Genomic DNA, 25,846 nt, shown 5'->3' with positions numbered 1-25,846 from the left:
AAATTTATACGGCCTCCATGCTGGACAAAGATACACTCTTTTACTTTCGGCTTTCCCAGCAAATTGTAGCCTTCCCCAGTTGAAACAGATAGCCGGAATTCGACTACCGATCCGATGCATCTCCGCTCAAATCTGCGTTGCAATACCTGACTAAAACTTACTGCTCGTCCACCGTGGATGACAGCTTCAGCTTGTAGCTAACGGTCTTCAACAGGTAACGCATGACACGTTTCAATTCGACCCGGTCGGTCTCCGTGGGGCTGCTGATCTGCCTGATTGAGTACACACTTGCGGCTATATCCGGCCTTTTGTTCACCGCGATATAAAGAAGCGCTCCAACCAGATTATGATAGCACTCGTTCAAATCCAGGGGTCGACTGTTCAGCTGGCTGCGGTAGTATCCAGGGTCGAGCGGAATGCTCGAATCTTTGGCGTCCTGTAGGCAAACCCGTTTTGCAAAGACCTTGACGAATACACCACCGGATAATATCTTCACATTGAGGCACGGATCTGACACTGACTGCGTGAATCCAAGCTCTCGTAACATCGCACTGATCGTCTCATTCCATACGCTTGCGACCTGTTTGAGGCCGTACAGGCTCCGTTTGAGCCGACACACGAATCTCTTCTTTCCAGGAACAACATAATCCTTTTGGCTGTTGCATATACACCTCCTCCTTAAGCCTTCCGTGGAGGTAGGCACTCTTCACGTCAAAGTGGCTTCACATGCACCTTCTTTTGTCCGACGACAGTTGGGAGAATCCTTAAAGTTGTCTGAGTCGCCACTGGAGCAAAGACGGCGTCCTAATCGATTCCGAATCTCTGCGAGACGCCTCTCGCGACTAGCTCCTTCTTATACATCCACTTGCAGCTTATTGGAGTACGACCAGCGGGCTGCTTCCACGTTCGGTTTTTAATCAGCAACCGGTACTATTCCTTCATCGCTTCCTTCCATAAGTCTTGCTGCGCTCCAGATACTGCTTCGTCATAGGTTGCTGGCTCCTTCTGTGCAAGCAATGCGCGCTGCGTTGACGACGTAGTCTTCCAACCGCTTTGGGAACACGCCTTGGGTGCTCCGCTTTCGTTCTGTCGCTACCGTTTGGTTGGGATGTTCGTGTTCATCATCCCAGTCGAAGAAAACCTTCTCTTCGGAATTTTCGTGGTCTCCTAGCCGTTTTGGGTTTTCAGGTTTTGGCTGCTTTTTTGACTGACTGCATTTTCCATCTACCTCGACGAAGTGCTTTTCGGCCGGCGGCCGTCTGGCGTAAGAATCTCCTTCTGAATCTCCACCAACCTAGCATCGCAACTAATAGTGATTTCGTTTGTATCCGTGTTAAGGAAACAGTAGGTTTTCCTATCACTGCAAAAATCCACGAACAACAACTTCACGTTTGCTATTGGGCCGTATACATATGTATTAGAGTGGGGCGCAGTTGTATGGAAAAACGCAAACTTCGTCAGATCAAGTGAAATCAAGGTTTTTTGAATCGTTTTGGGACCCCAATCAACTGTGCAAAATATGGGTTCGATTGGTTGCGATCTCGCATGCCGCATCGCGTTTTAAGTTTACCTGGAGATTACTATGGAAAAACGTACTTTTTTACATTTTTGCTCTTAGCGGCTTCAATTTATCATCAATCACGTGATTCAATACGTTAGCATATAGCCTGAAAATTGCCGAAAGACTGCCGAAGAAGGTACGCAGCTGGAAGATGTACAAAAAATGTTATTACGTTTCGAAAATTGAGTGTTTTAACCATATGTAAGAAATCAATGTTTCTGCCAGCACTACCGGACAACCTGTAATTGTCAGAGGGCAAAACCCATTTTCTTTCTAGTCGGAATTTTTAATTTGTCTAGTCTGCCTTCCAGAGTGGTAGCGATTTTGAGAGGCATTTCCATTTACTGACTCGCGCAGGCCAGCTTATTAAAAGCACCTTGTGCCTATGTGCTGCATATACGACCAAGCAAGGACACTCTTGACCTCATCGACGTCTTTTCGTGGAAATCTTCTAATTTATTCCACGCTTCCACTGCCGACGTAGCACCGCACACTAAATTCAGCTTGCTGTCCTCCACACCCAGGACAATCATGGCTAGCGCTTTTTCGTCACCGGCTAGAACTGCTATTGCAGTCGATAAAACATTAAATTGTTTCCCCATCACCAATTTTTTTAAACGGGACATTGTTGCGATCATGGTTTAGGTGCCAACTACCAACTGGAAACTGAGGTCGCTGTGGCTTCGGCCTACTTTCTGGGTGATTATCCTGAGGCCCTACCTCAATTTGTCCAATATTCCTCGTGACCGGATTTGGCTCGTCGTCTTTTATCACCTTCCACAGTTCTTCGCGTTTCAAAAACCTGTCCATGCGCGGTTTCCACACGGGGAAATTCTGGTTGTTTACGAGCGAACAGAAATTTCTCAGACATATTCTTCTTCTATTGGTGTCACTCGATACCAGAACGAAAACCTTTTACTCGAGAGAAAAAAAAATCTGCCAGCCTCGAACACGTCAGCAACCGAAACGCGCACGCTCAAGTCGACTCGAAAACACACGCACACCACCACAGCCGCGCTGCTCCGCAAACCGAGTTGAATACAACCGTCGAATAAACTGTGGCGACTGTATCCCCGCTGAAAAACTTTACGAGCACTGATGGCTTCCTGGAAGCCCACTTTTAGGCCCATGACCTGTAGGTCCAGTGGTTCTCAACCTGGGGTACATGTACCCCTGGGGGTACCTTCGGTGGCCTTAGGGGGTACCTTGGACAAAAATGCATAATGGCGGATGCATTACAATTCCAATAAAAACTCATTGATAAAGTACTGATAATTATTTTACTTTTGAATCTAAGACTGTGTGTCGTACATAATATGCATGGGGATCAGTAAATCAAAGTTTAGCTAATCAAAATGGTTTGAAAATCTTTAATGTAAACAATTAATTGCATATTATTCGTTAACTCGGCCGTACGTAAATCATTTTTTTAAGTGGTCTTGTTGTTATAAGACCTTTTTTTTTTGACCCCGGAACCACAAAGCTCGGTTTCGGAGGAAGACCGGCAGCAAACCCCAGACTGCTGGTCTTGAGCCAACGGCAGTCTTTGGAGTGGGTGCTCAAGACCTCTTGTGGGGTTCCGGGTCTCAGGGCGTACGGACGTAAGAGAGTTTTCGGATCTCGGGAACCTAACTCACGCAAATTACTCACTGGCAGTCGGCACTTCATTTGTCTGTTCAGCTTCATACACGAGTTCTTCCTGGGTTTCCGCCAATTGACAACGGGGCGGATCGGCATCGATGTAAGCGGCGGGAATAGGCATTTTGGCGATCGTCGAATGTGGCCGCCGGGGAGAACTCCGGGAACTTGCGGGGACTTGACCGGTTTCGGGTGTTTTCCACCGGAGCTAGCAGGTAGGCGAGGTGGGAGGCTTGAACGGGGTCGCGTCACGGCGATTGACGAATGTAGCATAAACTTGACTTTTTCGGCGGTATTTCGGAGAGGTCACGAGGATGTCGGCCTGGTTGAGTTACGTTTCCTGGACGCCGAAGATGGGCGTCCTCGACGGAGCTCGACACCCACTCGGCACTCAGATAAATCATCCAATAAAAATTCCAAATAAAAATAAAAATAAAAATAAAAATTGACCGTTAGAGATCCAAAATTAAATTTACAAAGTTCGTCCCTATTTTCCCGTAATCGTGATTTGTAACATTGCGTACGGGTTACCACGCTTATCTTGAGAGTAGGAGGTTGAGAGTTCGAGTCTTGGGACACGTGGATTCGTTTTCGTAAATTTCATATCAATTTTTTCATTTCGAAACATGTGCTGTGCATATGTACTAGAGTGGGGCGTCATGGTCATTTTTACAAATCAATGGTTTTTCGAAGCCATTCTGGGCCCTGAACAACTGTACAGCATTTGGGACAGATTGGTTGCTTCCTCGCTTTCCGCATCGCGTTTGAAGTTTGTATGGAAATAAGTATGGGAGAACGTATATTTTTGCATTTCTACTACTAGAGGTTTCAGTTCATCGTAAACCAAGTGGCACATTGCCTGAAAGTATAATCCAAAGGATGCCGAAAAATTTTGCTGAAGCAGGCACGTTGCTGGAACGTCCACGAAAAAAGTTATAACGCTTCGAAGATTGAGTGTTCAAACCATATGCAAAAATCGTTTATTCTGCCAGCACTGCCGAACTACGTAGACCAATACTTTAACTGAGTGTCATTTTAAAATAATTGATCTTATAGGGCTTCAGAGCTAATGGAGCTATCCGGAATCATTTCACAAAGAAAAAAAAATCCGACAAGAAGGAAGATGGGATTTGCCCTTCGATAACCATAGGTCGTCCGGTAGTGCTGGCAGAAACATTGATTTCTTGCATATGGCTTGAACAATCAATTTTCGAAGCGTAATAATTTTTTTGTAGACCTCCCAGCTACATACCTTCTTCGGCAAAGTCTTCCGGCATCTTCCAGACTATATGCTAACGTATTGACTCACGTGTTTGATGATAAATTGAAGCCGCTAATAGCAAAAATGTAGAAAAGTACGTTTTCCCATATTAATCTACATGTAAATTTAAAACGCGATGCGGCATGCGAGGTCGCAACCAATCGAGCCCATATTTTGCACAGTTGATTGGGGTCCCAAAACGATTCAGAAAAACCTTGATCTCACTTAATCGGACGAAGTTTGCGTTGTTCCATACAACTGCGCCCCACTCTAATATGTACAGCCAAGATATTTAATGTAAAATTTAAATCTATCTGATCAAGAAAAGAAAATGTATATGCTTCCAAACTAAACTCTAGAAACTAAAGGTTAGGAGTCCTCTAATGTAAAAGCCAGTTTTTAAAAGGCCTTTCAAGAGGTTTCGATGCCTCCTTTCAAGAGGCATGAGAATCTGGCTTCAAGAAGCTTAGAAGCTACCTTTCAAGAGGCTCATAGGCCACCTTTCAGGAGACTTAAAAGCCTCCTAAGAGGTTGGGAAGCCTTCTTTCAAGGGGGTCGAGTGCCTCCTTCCAAGAGGCTAAGAAGCCTACTTTAAGAGGCTCGGATGCTTCTCTTCAATGAGGATCGGAAGCCTACTTTCGAGAGATTCGGAAACCTCCTTTCAACAGCCTTATAGACCTCCTTCCAAATGGTTCAGAGGCTTCCTTTCAAGAGGCTCGAAAGCCTTCTTTCAGTAGTCTCAGAAGCCTTCTTTCAAGAGGCTCGGGAGCCCCTTTCAAGAAGCTTGGAAACCTCATTTCAAGATACTAGTAAGCCCCTTCTTCGAAAGCCTCTTTTTAAAAGCCTCTAGGCCTCCCTCCGAATCTTTTAGATGTTAGTCGGAAGCCTCTTTTGAAGAAGCTTGGAAGCCTTTTTTCAAGGTTCTCAGAAGCCTTCTTTCAAGAGGCCCGGACTCATCATTTCAAGAGGGTTGAAAGTCCCTTTTAAGAAGTTCGGAAGCCCCTTTTCTTGAGACTCGTAAGCTCCTTTTAAGAGGCTTGGAAGCCTTCTTTCACGATTCTCAAACATGGTTCAGAGGCCTTTCTCTAAGAGTCTCAGAAGTCTTCTTTTTAAGAGGCTCGGAAGCTCCTTTCAAGAAGTTTGGAAGCCTCATTTCAAGAGACTCGTAATCCTTTTTAAGAGGCTTGGAAGCCTCCTTTCAAGATCTTCAGAAGCATTTTTTTTACCAAAGGCTTGGAAAGGGGCCCTTCTTAGCCGTGCGGTAAGACGCGCGACTACAAATCAAGACCATGCTGAGGGTGGCTGGGTTCGATGGCAAAACATACTTTTGCATATAAACGCTAAAGACGGATCCATAAAAAACTTAAAAACGATCCATAAATAACATCTGAATGTTCCTTTTTTTATCGTGATGATGATCCATAATTTCAGTAATATGATCCATAATTTTAGTCATATGATCCATAATTCTGGCCATTTGATCCATAACTTTGTTCAAATGATCCATAGTTTTGGTGATATGATCCATAAATTTTGATAAAAGATCCATAGATTTTATAAAATGTGTGGATCAATTATTATAGTTTCATTCTTCTTTCCAAGCATTATGGATCACATTATCAAAATTATGGATCATATGACCAAAATTATGGATCATATGGCTGAAATTATGGATCATCATCAGGATATAAAATGCGCAAATTTGAAATTTTATGGATCAATATATAGTTTTTATGGATCATTTTTCAAAGTTTTATGGATCATAAAAATATTCTTTATGGAATCTCTCGAACTATTTTATGGATTTATGGTAGCGTTTTATGGAACATTCAGATGTTATTTATGGATCGTTTTTCATTTTTTATGGATCGTTTTTCCACATTGAACGGTGCAAAGTAAGGGCTGCCGGGTTCGATTCCCGATGCCGGCCTAGGCAATTTTCGGATTGGAAATTGTCACGACTTTCCTGGGCATAAAAGTATCATCGTGCTAGCCTCATTATATACGAATGCAAAAATGGTAACCTGGCTTAGAAACCTCGCAGTTAATAACTGTGGAAGTGCTTAATGAACACTAAGCTGCGAGGCAGCTCTGACCCAATGTGGGGATGTAATGCCAATAAGAAGAAGAAGAAAGGCTTGGAAGTTTGATGTATAAACCTAATTTAAATTGGAAAGATTCGCGGAATAACAAAAAATTCTACTTTGTGGATAGGACAAACAACTTTTTGGATGGAGAGCCATATATCCCTTTAGTACTCTGGTCCATTTTTCATATATCTCATTAGTTCCATTTAATTCCATTGCGGCTATAAAAATAGGGGGTACCCCAATTAATGCAAAAATTCCTCTTAAGAAAAAGGTTGAGAACCGGTGCTGTAGGAGAACAGAGTGGACAGGTACTGCCTCACGAACTCTCTTGCAATTGGTGTTAGTCGGGGGCATAAAATTTGGTAGAGTACCTTGTAGGAGGCGTCCAGCAATGTGATTGCGCGGTTGTTGCTACAATTCAGCTTATTGCCCTTTTTGTAGATGAAACACACGACGTCTTCCATCCAGTCATGCGGCAGAACCTCATCTTCCCAAACTTTGGTAATTGCCCAGTGTAGCAATCTAGCCATTGCCTCACCACCGTATTTTAATAGCGCTCCTGGTAGTTGGTCAAATCCAGGGGCTTTGTTGTTTTTCAGCCGGCCATTTTCCTCCTGGATTTCTTGGAGATCTGAAGCCGAAAGACATGCGCGTGTTCCCAGGTTTATTACCATGCCGCCACCGTTATCCGCTACAACGCCATTTAGGTGCTCTTCGTAGTGCTGCCGCCACCTTTGGATCACCTCACCCTTATTCGTAAGAAGTTCCCATTGGCAGATCGAATATGTCTCCAGCGATCTTAAAGAGAAGCTGCGCCTAGCTGCTTTTCCGTTGGGAATGACACTTCCCGCTGCTGTGCGTAGTATTGGGCTAGTCTACCGTCTTGTAGCCGCTCAATGTTTAGCCGCGGCTAACGACTTTGACGCGTGTTGTACACCGTCGAGAGTTTTGAACGCAGGCTTACTGCAACGAGGTACTGGTCAGATTCAATATTCGCATTACAGTGCGGCATTCGTAATGTCGGAAGAATTTACCGTCGATCAGAACGGGATCGATGAAATTTTCCGTTTCTTGGTAAGATGATTTCTATTTGGCTTTCTTGCAGGGAGAGAAAGTGCTTCGGACTAGCATTCCGTGGGAGGCTGCAAAGTTTAGGCATCGTTGGCCGTTGTCGGTCAATACGGTATGCAGATTATCCGATCCGATGACCAGTCTATACATTTGTACCATACCTACCTGAGCGTTCATGTCGTCGATGTCGGCCTTTCATCCTCAGCTTGCGCATCTTTGCGTTGATTGGCTACCACCCAATCACGCGTTGGCGCATCTTGCCCAGCACTTTGAAGTTGGTGGTACCACAGCTTTGGTGGAAGATAGCAGCTCGATGCCCGCTTTTCCACACTTTCTGTCCTGTCCATTAGACTTCCTGCAGCGCTACGACGTCGAACTTACGTGTATACGATATTCATGATCAATTTCATATACTACATTTTCTATAACTATACAGAACAAAAATGATCTATCCAGCACTCAACTATTTCCAGGCCTTCCAAATTGCCAACTTGATTCGCGAGTATATGGAAGTCATCCAGTCGCAGTTGAACGATGAATCTCAAAAGGAGACAGGGTCGGGATCACCAGCGCCTCAGGTTCCACCACACAACCAACCGCTTCCGCCACCCCATCAGAATCTCACTCCACAGCAGCAACAGCAGCTGCATGTGCAGCAACAGCAACAACAGGCACTGTTGCAGCAACAGCAGGATCACAGAAAAACCGGACAAGGCCAGGGTGGTCAATCGAGACCCTCTTCTATGGCGATACTGCGGCAGTCCGGCGGAGCCGCTCTTGTTGCACCGCAACCAAGTTAAGGTAGGCCAATCACGGTAGGCAATGTTACAGAGTATTAGCGTAGATATCAGTTGTAGTAATTGAAAAACACACACGAAGGGACAATGTTGCATTAAATACGGAAAGATCACAATAACTGTATGTATGAGAGACTGACAAAAAAGTTACAAAAAGTTGAGCAAGAAGGGTTTGATAATCATTTTAGGAAAAACAAGTTTCAGGAACCATTGACAAGTAAATCGGTGAATGTGGTTTAGATCTCAGTCAAGACGCATGGAAATCAAAGTTTTCTACCTACGAATCAATATCAAAATATCCCATGAAATCAAAATATAACCAAAACTAACCATCAGTTATCAGGAGTCCAGCTACAATAATCAAAGCTTGTATAGAAAACCCAAAGGAGATTATTGTCATAAATTTTGATTTTCGTTGCGTCGTTGAAATGTTTGAACCATTATGGAAAATACCGTAGTTTCAGTTACCTGAGCGAAGCGACCAAAACCAAAAGCATTCACACCACGTAGTAGAATCTCCTCCCGCTACCGTATTCCACTGTGCGCTTCAATGATCTCATTTAGTCGAAATAATCGTACGCAATTTGCTCACACTCTTCAGATCAATAGAAATACTCTTCCTATTTAGTAAGTTGACAAAAATAGGTTCCGATTCTAATGGGCTTGTTATAACGTATACAGAATTCAGAAGCGCCTTTCACAATCCTTACCACATAAGCACAAAACACATCTGCGCAATATACTGCCTTCGTTTTAGTTTCGATCGACGTGTCTATCGTTCTCTATTTATTATATTATTTTTTCACAACAATTCTACTGTCAAACTGTTTCACGAATTGTTTGGGACTCAGGCCATTACTAGGAAAATTTAATGATCTACCTATAGCTATTTTCCTTTTATGATTGTTTTCTAATTTTCAAAGAAAAGTCGTGTGATATGCTGTGTTGATTTACTGTCAATGTATTGATATACGCAGAAGTCTCTTTTGAAATAACTTTTCGCGTAACTATCTACTACCTAATTACCCTCTAATAATTTAAGCGTAGCGATAATTATTTCTATGTACGAATGTAATTTATTTATAAAAGATTATTTATTTGTATAACGATATCGGCCATAATAGGTTTTCTTCCGATTACTCATACACTAACGATACTAACTTACGAAACCTACAGATAGAATCTTTTAAAAACAAAGCTACACGAAACCCCGCTTTTAATCAATAAACTTGCATAAGGATTTTTCAGGTTTACTTCAGATCGAGATGAGTTCATAATTTTATTTATCAAATCTTACCAAGTAGGGTAAAATAAATTGAGAAACAAAAAAAATATATTGAAAGTCTATGCATACAAAACTATTGAAAATGGTTGAAAATGATTATTAAATAGTTACAAGTAAAATGTTATCGAGCAAAACCGAAAAAAGCCTAATCCCTTAATAAAGCACTATCGGAAAGTAAATAGAACACAGAAAATAAAAAAGTAAAAAAGAACTAATCAAATACAATGGCGGATTTAAAACAATCGCGCCAACGCAGATGTTAAAAGTAAACGGACACAAAATTTCACTAGTCAAGAATAATTGATAAGGGCGTTGCAACAGACATAATTTCTAGTGAATTGCTACCAAATGAGGAGTGAGTTATATTCTTTCCTAATTCCCTTGTCTGTTCTTATACGGAGAACTATAGAAAAAAAATCTACTAAGAACTCAATGCATAGGTACGCTAGAGGCTCCAAATCGGAGGAATTGCAGACCTTTCGAAAAATGAAATCTTTCAGATACAAAACATTAAATAAGAAAACATCTTTATAATGGTATATTGTGAATTGACGTGAACTTGGACGGTGATTCCGATTTGAAGCCATTAGCAGAAAATATCTACAGAGTTGCGGTCGAACAGTTGGCGATTCTGTCTCCCATAACAAAGATAAATCAAGGTTTATTGAAGAAATTTAAACTCTAGGAGTAACTTTCTCATCCGAAATCTCCCTTTGACTCCATTTGAAAATATGTATGTACAGATGAGTGCGCTCAGATTGAGGTGTTCTGGTGGTGTTATGGTCCCTGTTTCGAAAAGCTAAGAATGGATTGCATGCAACTTCTCTTCTTCGTCTTCTTAAAAAAAATCTAAAATCAATGTTGGTTGGACACATTCAATAAATAAGTTTAAGAGAATGGCAAACAACTAGTGTGATGGAGCAAATTAAGGAATCTTTTTGGAAATTAAACGATTCACCCCATAATAGTTGGGCAAATTGAGATGAGACTATTGGGCACTGCACATAAATTAGAAAACAACAAGGCCACTAACTGTGTTATAAATTCGTTTTTGTACAGAGATTTGATTTCATTGCGTTTGGCATTTCAAAATCTCATCTTTATACAGAGTCAGAGGGCTCAGCAAATCCACCAAATTCTTTCCTAATCAATCAATGCTCCAAATAGAGATTCACATCGACAGCTTCGAAACCAGCCTGAGACTGAGTTACGTTTTTATAACTTACTCCATTGGCTTCATCCAAAAGGTGCAAAAGGTGGGTCATCTAAAAGCAAATCACACAGCAAAAAAAAAAATGCCAACGCCACGACGTAACTCTTCGAAACTCATTAATTCTACGTTACTTTTTCTGAAGAAAACCCTTAACAACTTTTGATCCGCATGAGATATGGCAACGCTTATTACATGAAAAGTTGCGCCCTACGAGGCTTTGAAAGTGGTCTGAACTCCACTTTGCTGAGAAATTAGAAAAACAAAACAAGTAGAGCAAAAAACTGCTTTTTTAAGGGTCACCCTAAGTAATCTTGGGGAAATTTATCAAAATCGGTCAATTTAAGAGCTAGATAAATATTTTTTTTTGGCAAAATTCTTGGAAACTTGCTGAGTTGAAACTTTGCGGAACACTGTATACTCGTATCTCTGCAAATAAAAAAAGTTTTTTAAAATGTGCCCCACCCTAATTTTTATGAAAACCCCAATAAGCCCCGTACCATTAGGAATAACTTTGTAGAACAGTTTTTTTTTCATCTCTGCAATTTTCGGCTTGAAATACTTATTACCATTTTGTCTGCTACCTGGACCAATGTGCAAAACAATAAATTGACTGGATCTGTTGAAAGTCGTACCGTCTAGCTCAATGTTTAACACCAGGCACGAAAGTCCTTGTCTTAGTCCCCAGCGCTATTCGAGCGAACTGGAGTGTTCCAAAGCTCTACGCGGTCTATACTGTCGTATGCCGCCTTGAAATCAATGAACAGATGGTACATTAGGACCTGATAATCACGGCAGTTTTGAAGTTTAATAACTTCCCACGATCTCATTCACTATTGGCGATAGACGACGGAAGATGATCTGAGATATCACTTTGTAGGCGGCATTAGAAATGGTGATTGCTCGAAAGCTCTCACACTCCAGCTAGTCGTCTTTCTTGTAGATGAAGCATATGACCCCTTCGTTCCACTTTCCGGTAGCTGTTCAGTTTTCCAGATTATGACAATCAGTTTATGCAGGCAAGTGGCCAGCTTTTCCGGGTCCATCTTGATGAGCTCAGCTCCGATACCATCTTTACCAGCTGCTTTGTTGGTCTTTAGCTGTTGGATGGCATCTATAACTTCCATGAAACCCAACCGCACGGCTGGTTGGCTTCCATCGTTCACTAAACTGACGTAGTCATCTCCTCCGCTGCCTTGACTTTCATTGCCTGTACTTTCATCGTCATTCAAGTGTTCCTTGCAGTTCTGCTTCCACCTTTCGATCACCACACGTTCGTCCTTCAAGATGCTCCCATCCTTATCCCGGCAGATCTCGGCTCGTGGCACGAGGAATGCGTTAAGCTTCTGATAAAACTTGCGTGTTTCTTCCGGCGTTTCTTCCCCTGAGAAAGGCGGGTCTACTGTCTCCGCTACCGTCTATAGTGGTCCACGTTCTGCGCGACCGCCCGCGCTGCGTCCTTCTCCTCCAAAATCTGTGTGCACTCTTCGTCGAACCAATCGTTCCGTCGACTTCGTCCCACATACCTGCCGTTGTTCTCCGCCGCGTCGTTAACGGCTGCTTTAACTGTATTCCAGCAGCAAATAGCCAATGATGACCCAGTCAACATTTTGGTACCTATATCTCTTGATATAGGCTATTATATAAGAACCAACTTAATCGTATATAATGCACAGATTGGCTATATACGTACCAAAGTGGAGGCGATATAGGTACGTACGAGTTTTATCATACGATTTTTTCCGACATCTTGAGAACAGTATTACGATTTTACATAAAAATGTGAAAAATAAAAAAAAATCTTACCAGCACCAAGTCTCGAACATGCGATCTTTGGATTTGCAGGCGGATACTCTACCACTGCACCATACTGCACATCTTGAACTGATTCGGATTTTTGTCCAACATAAACTACACAATTTATATCTTTACAACTGCTTGAAACGTCAACAAGCCGTTTGGACTGAAGTGGTTTCGATTGTATTACGATTCGCATAGGCATTCATTCGCACTCATATAGGATATTGCAAGGAGTATAAGTCATTACGAGTTTTTATTTACACAATTACGATTGATTTTCACTACGGTAAAACTTATCGTATACGATGCATTCAATACAACATCCTTTGACAATAATCTGACAAAGTTTGATATACAATGCGATTCAGATTTTTGATGGACGCAAATGCATGCGACTTTATTTGCTGTTTGTTATACGATATGTGGTTTACTGGGGATTTTGACGTCGCACTCACGTTCCAGCTGCGCGTAGAATGCGTCCTTATTATCATTAGTGCTTCCGGAGTGTGGGCTATGGACGTTGATTATGCTGAAGTCGAAGAACCGGCTTTCGATCCTCAACCTGCACATTCTCTCATTTATCGGCCACCACCCGATCACGCGCCTTTGCATATCGCCCATCACTATGAAAACTGTTCCCAGCCTAGCCCAAGTCTTGGTGTTAGATGAGACGCTGAACAGACCTGACACGACGGCCCTTCGATGAGACAGGAGGCTTACGCAGGCTCAATAAGCCACCTTTAAAAACAACCATTACGAACGATATTGAAGATAATACGACTCGGTACAATCGGCAACGACCTAAGTGCGACAGGTTGCTTCGACGTCGTAGCGCTGCAGGAAATCTGCTGGACAGGACAGAAAATGTGGAAAAGCGGGCATCGAGCGGCTACCTTCTACCAAAGCTGTGGGAACCGGCTTCATAGTGCTGGGCGCCAACGCGTTATTGAGTGGCAGCCAATCAACGCAAGGATGTGCAAGCTGAACTTTTAAGGCCGTTTCTTCAACTATAGCATCATCAACGTGCACTGCCCACACGAAGGGAGACCCGACGACGAGAAAGAACCGTTCTATGCACAGCTGGAGTAGACGTCAAAATCGTCATCGACGACATGAACGCTCCGGTAGGGAGGGAGGAAATGTATAGAGCAGCCGTAGGACCGGATAGTCTGCATTCCGCATCGAACGACAACGGCCAACGATGCATAAACTTTGTAGCCTCTTGCGGAAAAGTCCGAAGCACTTTCTTCCCCTGCAAGAATATCCGACCACGTCGTCGTCTAATCGACGGCAAATTCTTCTCCGACATCACGAACGTTCGCACTTACTGCAGTGCGAATATTGAATCCGACCACTACCTCGTTGCAGTATGCCTACACTCAAAACTCTCGACAGTGTACAAAACGCGTCGGAGTCGTCCGCCGATATTCGGAGAGATATTCGATCCGCCATTGGAAGCACCGCAACCGCTGAACTAGGCACGGTGCCCCCGGATCAGAGAAACGACTGGTATGACGGCGAATGTGTGCAATTAGTTGAGGAGAAGAATGCAGCATGGGCGAGATTGCTGCAACATCTCACGAGGGCGAACGAGGCACGATACAAACGGACGCAGAACAGACCAAACTCGATTTTTCGGAAGAAAAAGCGCCAGCAAGAAGATCGAGACCGTGAAGAGACGGAGCAACTGTACCGCGCTAATAACGCACGAAAGTTCTATGAGAAGTCGAACCGTTCATGTAAGGGCCACGTGCCACAGCCCGATATGTGTGAGGACATACACGGAAATCTTTTACAAACGAGCGTGAGGTGATACAAAGGTGGCGGCAGCACTATTAAGAGCACCTGGAAGGCGATGTTGCACACAACGGTGGCGGTATGGTAATGAACCTAGGAGCACGCGCGCAGGACATACGACTTCCGGCTTCAAATCTCCTGGAAATCCAGGAGGAGATCGGCCGGCTGAAAAACAACAAAGCCCCTGGAGTTGACCTGGGTGGTTAGCTCAGTGAAGCTGATTAAGCGAAAAACGTACTCTTAAAGGAACTTTTGGTTACTTGGGCAACTACCAGGAGATCTGTTTAAACACGGTGGTGAGGCACTGGCTAGAGCGCTGCACTGGGTAATTACCAAGGTTTAGGAGGATGAGGTTCTGCCGCAGGAGTGGATGGAAGGTGTCGTGTGTCCCATGTACAAAATGGGTGCTAAGCTGGATTGTAGCAACTACCGCCCAATCACATTGTTGAACGCCGCCTACAAGGTATTCTCCCAAATGGTTTGTCGCCGACTAACACCAATCGCAAGAGAGTTCGTAACCCGAGCAGGAGCGACGACCTCGATAACAGAAATTGGTATGAACTAGCCTTGCATAAGAGGTAAAATACCAAAAAATAATACCAAAAATTTATATGCAGAATACTTGAGGCATAACATACTAAGGTATTTCAATACCAAACGAATAATAATTGGTTATGCATTTGGTATTTAAATTCAATTTAATAACTGAGTATGTTATGGTTTAAGTATTCTACATATAAATTTTTGGTATTATTTTTTGGTATTTTACCTCTTATGTAGGGCTAGTTCATAACAGAGTATGGTATCAATAACAGAATTAGGTATAATTGAGCCAATTTCTCCTGCTCGGGAAGGGAAGATCAGGAGTTCGTCGTACGTCAGGTATTGCAGAAATGCCGCGAAATCAAGTTTTTTTATTCGTCCGATAGCGAATTTGAACACCATCGATCAACCAACCCGCTTTAGAGCTTGATTAAATTTGTCCCAACTGGGTCCAGTGGTCCAAACTATCGAAAGACCCACTCCAAAGTTGAATTTTACTTGATCCAAATAGGTTCAATGGCAATTCCTAGCCATCAACTAATTCACTCCAAAATATGGTTTTCCCTGATTCGACTAGATCCGATAGAAAATCTAACAGAAACTCTGACCTTCGACCCTGTGACCCTAGAGTGGAACTTCATTAACCCAGTTAGGTCCAGAAGTGGTTTCAAACCACCGTCAGACCCACTCTAGAAAAAAATAACGATTCCGACTATCGACCGACACATTTTAGAGCTGGATTTTATTGACCCAACAAGACCCAGCAGTGCGTAGGTTTTGATAAAACCCCCACCCATTTTTAATAAACTTCCAGCACGGCTCTGGAAGTATCATCAAATTGAAAATATCTCAGGAGCAGATTTTGCAATCCAGATGATCTTCAAGAACAAGGTTCTTGTACTCTTCGCAGTCTTGAATGATATTTAAAACCCCTTTAAACCACTAAATCTAGTCTTACTTTTGGTGAATTTCAAATTGTCTGTCGTTGTTAAATATTCGCATTTTTCTTTTTATTTGTGAGAGAGGGGCGCCAAATCATGGTTCCGCCAAGGGCATTGTTCCGGTCCGTACTCTTTTTTGATTACACGTTGCGTGTGTTCTTGTAAAGGCTGACTTGAAGGGTCTGACACGAAACCCCCTAAATTTTCGGTGGACCATGGTGCACAGTTTCATTTAGAGTCCCTCGCTGGCACACGGACGAAGATCAGTCGCCCCTAACGTGGAGAACAGACGCTCGATCAGACTTGCACCTCCGGTGAGAAGCATTTCCCCCTTCCCTGTCAACATACCGTGCCGTGCTAAAATTTCCTTAGAAGAATTCTTTTTTTTTTTTAATTTTTTCATGAATTCTCGCTTAACTTTTCAAAAGGACCTAAGTAACATTTTTTTCATGAATTAATTTGAATAGCGCAATCAACAGAACAACATGAAAGCTATTGATTGCGCTATTCAAATTAATTCATGAAAAAAATGTTACTTAGGTCCTTTTGAAAAGTTAAGCGAGAATTCCTTTGGAAATTGCTGCCGAAATTGAATAAAGATTTCCTTTAATGGTTTTCATCAGCAATTATTCCAGGATTTTTTCAAACGAGTTATTCCAATAGTTTCTTAAGAAATCCCTTCGGAAACTCTAGGAATTTTGGGCTTCGAAATTTTATCCAGGAATTTATTAAGAAAATTCATTGAAAATTCCTCCAGAAATTCCACAAGGCTTTCGAATATCTCTTTAGTAAGTTTTCGAGAAATCAGAAATTCATTCAGAGTTTCGTCGGAAATTTCATCTATAAATTCCATTGACATTTCCGTTAGAAACTCTTCAGAAAATTCTCTTATGATTTTCTAATTCATTCTTTAACAAATTTCCGGAAAAAATCTTTCAACCGGAATCTGCAGCAAATTTAAGAAAAAATGTATGGTTTTACTAAATGCAAGAGGAAGCTTCGAAGTAATATCTGGATGAATTTACAAAGGCCTCTTCAGAGGATTTTTCGAAGAAATCCCTGGAGGAATGGCAAAAAAAAGTTAATTGCGTAATTTTCTAAATTATTCCTGGAAGGAATTCCTGGAATGGTAAGAATTTCTGAAGAATTTTCAATAGAAATTATCGAAGCATATCTTGGAGAAAGTTCAGGATGAATTCTCAAACAAGTTTCCAAAACAAAACGTTAAAGATTCCGGATAGATTTTGCAAGGAAACTTCTAAAGGAATTGCTATTATTATTTCCGAATTTATAACAGGAATTTACAAAGGAATTTCCAACAGAATTTTCGAAGAAATGCCTATCAGAATTTCCAAAGAAATTCCAACATTTATCCAAACATATTTCGGAAATAACCCTAAGAAATTCTAGGAAAGTCAGTTTTTTAAAGCAAATTTGGGGTATAGGCATAATTAAATTTTCGGTTTGGTAAATCATGTGCCCCAGCTTAGCTCCGCCAGTGGTGCTCATTAACCACTTCCACAGTTATTTATTAGCTGCGAGGTTTTGCCAAGTTACCATTTTTTCATTCGTATTTCAGGGAAGTCGAGACAATTTTCAATTATCGAACTCAGTCACCATCAGCATGGTCTTGCTTTGTAGCCGTGCAGCTTACTGCACGGCTACGGAGGGCCCCTAATGAATTTGAATTCACGCCCGATTATAAATAATATGTCGGATTCATGCATGTCTTTAAGCATTGGGATTTCATTCCACTTTGCTCGAATATTGTATAACATATCGATTTTTGCGTACAACATATCAAGCAACATTCAACGCAAGTTCAACTAGCTACATAGTTGCATGAGATCTTTCTCAGCTGGTGATGACGATATAACCCACCCATCCACCTGAAGCAATCTCAACTCTATCTGTGGTTAGCAGGTATAGGCATTTGTTTTTATTCCAATAGTGTCATCAACCTGTTATAGTATCTGCAGTTGGAGAAGCATAGTTTTGCGCTTTCGCTCACAGTTCATTGTTTCACGTGTAAGTAACACTATCTGTAAATGTAAACAAATGGGACATTCACGAGTGTTATTCAATCATAAACCCTACCCGAATGCGACTCGTGACAGTGAAGTCATCCCCAAACCGAGCGATGATCAAAAATAAAAACAAGCAAAACATTTTGAGCTTGAGTATCTGTCAGGATACAATTAAGTGGTGGAATTCAATGGGATTGTTTAAACTCGTCTTATTACAGAAGCAAAACATATTTCGATTTGTATACATGCCATACTCCTCTTTTTTGTAGGTGAACATAAATTGGACAGTATCGCCAATAAAAGTAGTTTGAATACGAACGAAAAGTATGGCTACGGAACGGGCGCCACCGCTAGAAGATAAGAGCTATTTTCGGCGTTTTTGTGATTATATGAGCCATGATACTAAAGGAGTCGAGGTAGGTGACCTTTGTGCGCATTTTTATAGATTTATTTGTTTATCTTGATTTGAAGCGTAGTAGTGCAGCATTCGCGAGATCGAGGCTAAGTGCGTTCAATCAACCAATAGGCAGCAATTCCTTATGCGACCGATAGTTTTACCGTAAAAAAGTAGATGTTTTTGCCAAGGGCTGAAAACCTCTATAATAAAGACAAAAAAAAGTAGATGTTTCCTCCTCAAATGAGAGAAGCAACAAGTGGATCTGTTCTATGTAGTTAGGGGAAAGTGGGGCAAGATGGCCATCCTAAGTGGTAATCCTTGTAAAATAGTGAAACTCCTTCGAATTCTGCTGATTTGTCCATGAAACACCTTTATGATGACCTGTCTTTGACATAAGTATCAATTAACACTGATTAATGTCGTTTCAGTATCTTTTAAATTGGTTTTAAAATGAATGTTTTATGATGCCTATGTTTATCATATGCCCCAAGTTGACATATATCTAAAGATTTATATCTTATCGATCATAATTACTGAGAATCTCTTCAAATTATTAATGTTGATAGGCTATAGTTATATAAAAGCCTTTGAAGATATCAATTTGTGCTGAAGAATTAATAATTTTGGCTTTAAACCTTGAATTATGTAACTACAAAATTAAGTATAAGAAAATTCGAATTTCAACTAAACCATCTCAAAATCAATATTTCAAGAACATGTGAGGTTATCAAAGTGCATTTTTCAATTGTATAACCCTTTTACATTTACACCCGAGCAGGAAAAATTACTTCAATAATACCTGTTATTGATACTATACTCTGTTATACTCATACTCTGTTAATACCAAAAATGAATATGCACAATACTTCAGGCATAACATACTCTGTTATTAAAATACCAAACGGATCACAAATTATCATTCGTTAGGTATTGAAATACCTAAGTATGTTATGCCTAAAGTATTCTGCATGTTAATTTCTAGTATTTTACCTCTTATGCAAGGCTAGTTCATAACAGAGTATGGTATTGAAGTAATCCCACCTGCTCCGGCATTAGCCATTCCTCGTAAAAATAATGTGAATATAATGCTCACTTAAGTCATAACCAATCTTGCACCATTTTCCCCTAATCAAAATTATCCACAATAAAATTAAATTATAGTGAGCAGCTTAGCTGTACATCGCTTGCAGGCTCGAAACATTTGATCAATTTCTTTATTATGACGGTCGTGGGTCATTTGGGATAACGCGGATCGGCATGGAATACAGCAACCGTTCGTTAACTGGGCTAAAACACCAGCCCAGTTAACGAACGCCGCTTTTTAACTGGGCTGACGAGGGAATTCGCGATGCATTGTTGTGATCGTGTTTTACATGAAGCTTAAAGAATATGCCATTCAGAATCCCCTCGTCACCGAGTCTTTGTTGTTGTTTTTTGACGGATAACTGCTTTTTAACTGGGCTTTGGCCCGTTTTTCGCGAATTTCGCGGAATTGTCGCGGATTTGCTCTTCCAGTCGCGAAAATCGCGGTTCCGTTAAATGTTGTCGCGAAAATCGCGGATTTATATTTACACTCTCTCGAAAATTTAAAATGTTAATGTTTTCATATGAGTGTATAAGAAGTAAGCTATACTTTGGGATCCGAACATATTATATCGACACATTTATATCACATTCAGGGTTCGGATTTCTCACTCACTCACGCGACAACTGATCACTCCATCATGCTTTTTATCCGGATAAATTACAGTGCGATAAACTCCGGCACAAGCGATGGTGCGAAAAATTGTTATCCTCCTTCCCATGCTTCGCGGAAATCAAATGCAGCTTCAGAAAAATATATTAAGCTCTTTTAGTGGAATGTATTAAACCGTCTAAGACGAATTAAGTACTGTCCATTTAATTCCACCAGTTAATTTTCGTTATCTTTGCAGATACGTATTTCGACCACAACTGTGTGGTCGTCTTCAGTGTCTTGTACTTGACTCGACTTGAGTCAAGTACAAGACACTGAAGACGACCACACAGTTGTGGTCGAAATACGTATCTGCAAAGATAACGAAAATTAACTGGTGGAATTAAATGGACAGTACTTAATTCGTCTTAGACGGTTTAAATGCAGCTTACTTTGCCTCTCCAAGCTGATTGAATCTGATGATGCGCCACGATAAGCAGAAGATTCAATACAGCAGTATTTCCCACTGCTTTCAATCAATTCATGTGGTGGTGTGGTTTTAGTGGGCACTCTGAACATTTTAAAATTGTTTTGGGTTCGAATTCCGTTGCGGTCCTAAATTTTTGTAAATATGCTTGTAAAATTTATCTGGTGAGGCGACGAGAAGGAAAATTTGTGGATTAAAATTAAATTATCCGGCGATCACGAATTTATCACCCGCCATTCTATCCGGATAAAAATGTTGTGTGAGAATACTTCCTCACAGGGGGACCATGCAAAATCACTCTCCGCTTAATGGATTAATCGCAGGTTTTTATTCATATGAGTGAGAATTCCGAAGCCTGATCACATTATATATTTTAGTTATCGTATGAATGTTGATTGATATCCAAACGATATTTGAAAACCGTCTGTTGACCTGAGTGATTCCCATGAATGTTGTTGCGAATATCGTACAATATTTTTACAATTCGGGTTGCTGGTTATCGCACCGACCTTATGCCTCATCCAGTTCTGCTCCATAGTGACTCCCAGTACTCCAGACTGCCTATTCAAATTATTTTCTATCTAGTCCTTAGCACTGTCATAGCTCAATTGACCTCTCCCTTCAAAAAATATATCTCTTTTGGATAGTCTCAGCCAACGTTTTGATTCGCTTGAGGTCAACTTTCCCAAAGAACCCATATTTTTTAAAAATCTAAACAAAAACTGGAAAAGTTTTGCACGAATCAGAAGGATTCGCCTGATAGTCCAATTTTTTTTTGAATTTTATTGAATTTTAATAATACAGTATCCCCTCGCTTATCCGGACCTCAGTAATCCGACGTCTCGTTAGTCCGGATCTCGCTAATTCGGAATTTTCTGGATTAAAAAATATCAACACCCATTTAAACACATTATGCTGTCAGACTATTTTATTAACAGTGTCCTGTTAGACAAAGTTATATAGCCTTATAAGCGCTATAAGTTCGGTACACCTCATAATTTGATATGAGTTTTTGAAAAAGGTTCCGTAAAATTAGACAAATGAATGCCAATGACATTTTACAACACTGCTAGTGCTTGAGTACAATACTGAAACTGAGGAAAATCTCGGTTGATTGCAAATCCGACGATCCACTGCTCGCAAAAGATCAGTGGTCAATAGATGATGCAATCCCCCATGAGGAGCAGAATATCGCAAGTCCTGTATTTCCCTCTGCTCCAATATGAACCATGCAGAGATTATAACTCCATCTGGCACTTCGTGGACAGCACACCTTATTTCGACAATTTGTTAAACAATCCGCAGACCTTCCATTCTCTGCATATATTTTTCAGAGCTTTTTAGGTAGAATTTTAGGACCTCTCTGGAGAATCAGTTTGGTAAAATCGAGTTCTGAACGTCTAAACATTTCCGTTCAATTCACTCGAACGAAAAGAAAGTTGACTTTTATTTGTTTTGGCATGTTCAACTTTTGGCAAGTCCATTGAATTTCACTGAGTTGTTCAATTCACTTGCCCTGTCAAAACGTAGCATAAGAATCCTAGACATCTGGAATTCCAAATAGTTAACACATTTCAAGTTATTGATCTTCTATATTACCATTAGGGGCCCTCCTTAGCCGTGCGGTAAGACGCGCGGCTACAAAGCAAGACATACTGAGGGTGGCTGGGTTCGATTATCGGTGCCGATCTAGGCAATTTTCGGATTGGAAATTGTCTCGGCTTCCCTGAGCATAAAAGTATCATCGTGTTAGCCTCATGATATACGAATGCAAAAATGGTAACTTGGCTTAGAAACCTCGCAGTTAATAACTGTGGAAGTGCTTAATGAACACTAAGCTGCGAGGCGGCTCTGTCCCAGTGTGGGGATGTAATGCCAATAAGAAGAAGAAGAAGATATTACCATTAACCAAGCTGTTATACCCGTGTGACCAACGCCATATAAACAACCTACTTAGAACCTCGTATCGATGTTAGTTCTAGTGTGTAGAATCCAAACTGGCGGTTTCCCACTTTGGTTCCATCATGAGTTCGGAGTCGTCAACTGTTCTTATCACTCTATATCCAAATTCATGCTACTGCATGCCTCGAAACCCTTGAAATGACTGTGAAATAGCCATCAACTATTTTGAAACTGCATTTGAAAGTCAGTTCTGCTTGAACGTATAACTTTTTATGATTTTATTCTTTTGATAATAATGTATCTTGATATGAAACGTCATGTACTTTATTTTCAGTAAATCTGTGAACTTTGGCATCAAAGCTCTATGAAGTGGGATCAACGACCCATTTATTTATAAACAATGAAATAATTTCTGATTCGCCATTCAAAACATCACGCGGCATATTTTTTTCACGTTTTCTACTGATCAAAGCATTGATAGATCAAAAAACAACAGTATTGAAATTGTGCATTGAAATGTGTTTTTACGTGATAATTCGCTTATTTTTGTTTGTCGCGGTTTTGTTTTTGTAGTCGCGGATTTCATTTTGTTAGTCGCGGATTTCGCGGATTGGAATTTGGTCAGTTTGTAACAGCCCTGTAATTGGTTGGAATTCTACGAAGCCACATCAAACCTCTTTAATATCTGACTGTGATCTATTTTATTCGTAAAAGAAGAACAGAAGCTAATTCACGTCAATTCATACTTATATTTGTCTTTAGACATCCTTATTTACGAGGTTGAGCGACACTTGATATAAATTTCAATTTGAGTATAAGAATTACTGTCCTTGAAAATCAATGCGTACCGTTGGTGCTTCGGACGTCTGTAATCCGGAAAAGGATTAATTTGATGAGATTGATTCAAAATGTTTTTCATATGATTTTAAACTCAAAACTTATACACGAGCTGGATTTTAAAATCTGGAAATTTGTTTATGGATCCATTATCCAATTGGTAATGAAAGCATAAACAGGTCGATCTTATTGTAAACTAGTCAATCCGGCAGACGTTGTCCTGCATAATAGGCGAAAATGCGCGTTACGAACTACCCAAGCAAAGTTTCCATACGATTCTTAATTTTAGTTTTTCACGATTTACTCAATTTTACTCCAGAACTTCAAATGAGGAAATATCAAAGGAAGGGAAGGGAACCTAAACTAATTTTTATTTATATAGATAGATATATGTGGCACTTGACAGGTCATAAGGAACCAGGCTGTCTGAAAAGGGTCACTATTGCTGCAGTAAAGCTAACACCTTCCAACTCCCGGACTAAATCTGGCTGCTTTTCAGACATCTTTCTTCTATGTATACCGTGGACCCCCGATAATTTGAACGGTACCTCATTCAAATTAACGGGGTTCATTTTTAATTTGAACTTCTGGTTACTCTATTTGCATCAGAAAAACTGGTTTCTGGCCGCTCTCTTTGCTGGTTTGTTTTGATTCTGCGTTCCGTTTCACGATGTTTCATTTTTCTTCTCTGGATTCCACGTGCTAAATGACGTTTGAACCATTTTTAATTTGAACGATGTTCAAACCAACGGGGTTCAAATTAAAAAGTGTTCAGATTAAAAGCGGTCATATTACCGGGGGTCCACGGTACTATCACTGCCAGTCGGGCAAAGTCGCGAGAATTTCCCTAAGGATGTTTAGTAGAATTAGTAGATTTTCGGGGAAATACAGAAGAGTTTCATGGGATATCTTCAAATAATTTGTCGAGAAAATTCTAGAGGAAGACTAGAAGAATTTTCCTAGCAAAATTGTGAAGATTTTCTCGAAAAAATTAAAAAAATCCCGGGAAAAGTTCGTGTAAAAAGATCTCTGTTACCTTCTTCATTTTTCACTCAAACCAATTTTAGCATAACATATAATAAATGTGTTAGAAAAGTTTAATGCTACTTTGATTATTCTTTCTCGCACATCAAGGTGTGTATATTCACTCCAAAAACGTTTTTTTAATTGAACGACATTCTTTTTCCGCATTTTCCTTTCCTGCATAGATTGCGACCTACACGGTATCTGGAATCCTGTTCGTTGTTGCATATAACAAAATCAGACCGGTATGTATTGTACAAAGCACACAGAAACATTTTCGAAACTAAGATCGTCTTTTCGATCCACACCTTTAGCTCACGCGGTTTGGAAAGCCCTCGGACATCCCGAGGCACTTTATCCGAGAACAAATCCCACAATACGGTCGGGTGACCAAAATCGAACCCTCGATTCAGTCCGGTCCACTGTTAGTGGTCAAACACCGTCCACCACTGAACATTTTCTTCTGGTCCAGCAAAACGCTCCCGGTCAAGGTGGCCGGGGTGGATGTCAATGCCAATGGGTACTCGTGGCTACAGACGGTGGTCGTCAATCGGCAGGTTACTTTTGTTCCCGTCCACCAGAAAGATACTGGTAAGGAATACGCCGAGTGTTGTGTCTACTTCAGTGAACTTTCCGCGGACAAGAAATGGCTCAGAAAGGTTGACCTGGGTCAAGCCCTACTACAGTTGGGTTTTGCGAAATTGAATACTCCAGTGCCTCGAGTGAAGCTGGCCAGCAAGGATCCTTATGAGCAGCGGGTTAATGCGTACTTTAAGAAATTGGCTCACAGTGAGAGTCAAGCCAAATATCGACGCGTCGGATTGTGGCAACACACGTGAGCTATGTCCATCACAATTCGGGGAACATAATTTAATGGCGTTGTATCTCGTTTCAGACTGCCGCCCAATGTTCTTCCTGTTAGATTGTGGCAATCCATGTGCGACCGCTTGACACAACGCTTGTCGCCGAAATCGTACCGTGTTCCTGAGTTGGTGCGATGAACGAGAGCTATAATCATCGTTAGTTGCCTGCTGCCAAACAAGCGCAACAAATCAACCGAACATGTTGAGTACATTCGTTCGGATGTTCGTAGTTTTAACGTGAAATGACAGGTTACTAGTACTTACGCCGTTTGCAATATAACATATTTTACATTCATAGTAATTTGCGAAGTTTGATAGAAGTATACGCTGTTTGAGATATCATAGTTACAGTTTGGAGGTGTCTCGAACCAGAGTTGTCATTATTCGAGTTGTTTATGCCAGCAACAAACAATATCGAGCGTCACACAGGTTTTTGAAGTTTGCTCAATTTGCAACTGACGACAATAATACAAGCAATAATTCTGTTTTGTTACTTCATTATTACTAAACATTAATTTGGTTCGACCTCAAAGAATTTGATTTGTTTTTTTTTACTGACGGGTTTTGAAGAAGTTGTAAGATGAATAAATAAGAATAAAACGCTAAAAAAGCTACTGATTAATGTGTGGGTCTGACCGACA

The 25,846-nt window shown here is 41.0% G+C and overlaps 2 protein-coding genes across 3 annotated transcripts in view; both read left to right on the top strand.

Moving 5' to 3' along the window:
- The window catches only part of LOC134224737 (unconventional myosin heavy chain 6), a 236,132-nt gene extending 225,750 nt beyond the window's left edge, over positions 1 to 10,382 (top strand). Inside the window, exon 16 of the mRNA XM_062704271.1 lies at positions 8,095 to 10,382. Coding sequence (XP_062560255.1) covers positions 8,095 to 8,421 — 327 coding nt within the window. The 3' untranslated portion in view covers positions 8,422 to 10,382. The remainder of the gene's footprint in view (positions 1 to 8,094) is intronic.
- Positions 10,383 to 17,859: 7,477 nt separating this feature from the next.
- Positions 17,860 to 25,831, top strand: LOC134208318 (protein C3orf33 homolog). 2 transcript variants are annotated; one of them, XM_062684323.1, is made up of 5 exons: positions 17,860 to 17,917; positions 18,291 to 18,437; positions 24,528 to 24,587; positions 24,657 to 25,177; positions 25,238 to 25,831. In XM_062684323.1, exons 2-5 carry the CDS (start codon positions 18,348 to 18,350, stop codon positions 25,341 to 25,343), a joined length of 777 nt encoding a protein of 258 aa, XP_062540307.1. In that variant the 5' UTR covers positions 17,860 to 17,917; positions 18,291 to 18,347; the 3' UTR covers positions 25,344 to 25,831. The 2 variants fall into 2 exon arrangements, with proteins under 2 accessions (XP_062540307.1, XP_062540306.1); XM_062684322.1 differs by having other exon boundaries at positions 17,866 to 18,022.
- Positions 25,832 to 25,846: the final 15 nt, after the last annotated feature.

Source organism: Armigeres subalbatus, chromosome 1, assembly GCF_024139115.2.
Source record: "Armigeres subalbatus isolate Guangzhou_Male chromosome 1, GZ_Asu_2, whole genome shotgun sequence".
In the NCBI taxonomy this organism is placed as follows: domain Eukaryota; kingdom Metazoa; phylum Arthropoda; class Insecta; order Diptera; family Culicidae; genus Armigeres; species Armigeres subalbatus.
The sequence above is the reverse complement of the archived record's forward strand: the minus strand, read 5'-3'. Positions and strand labels throughout refer to the sequence as shown.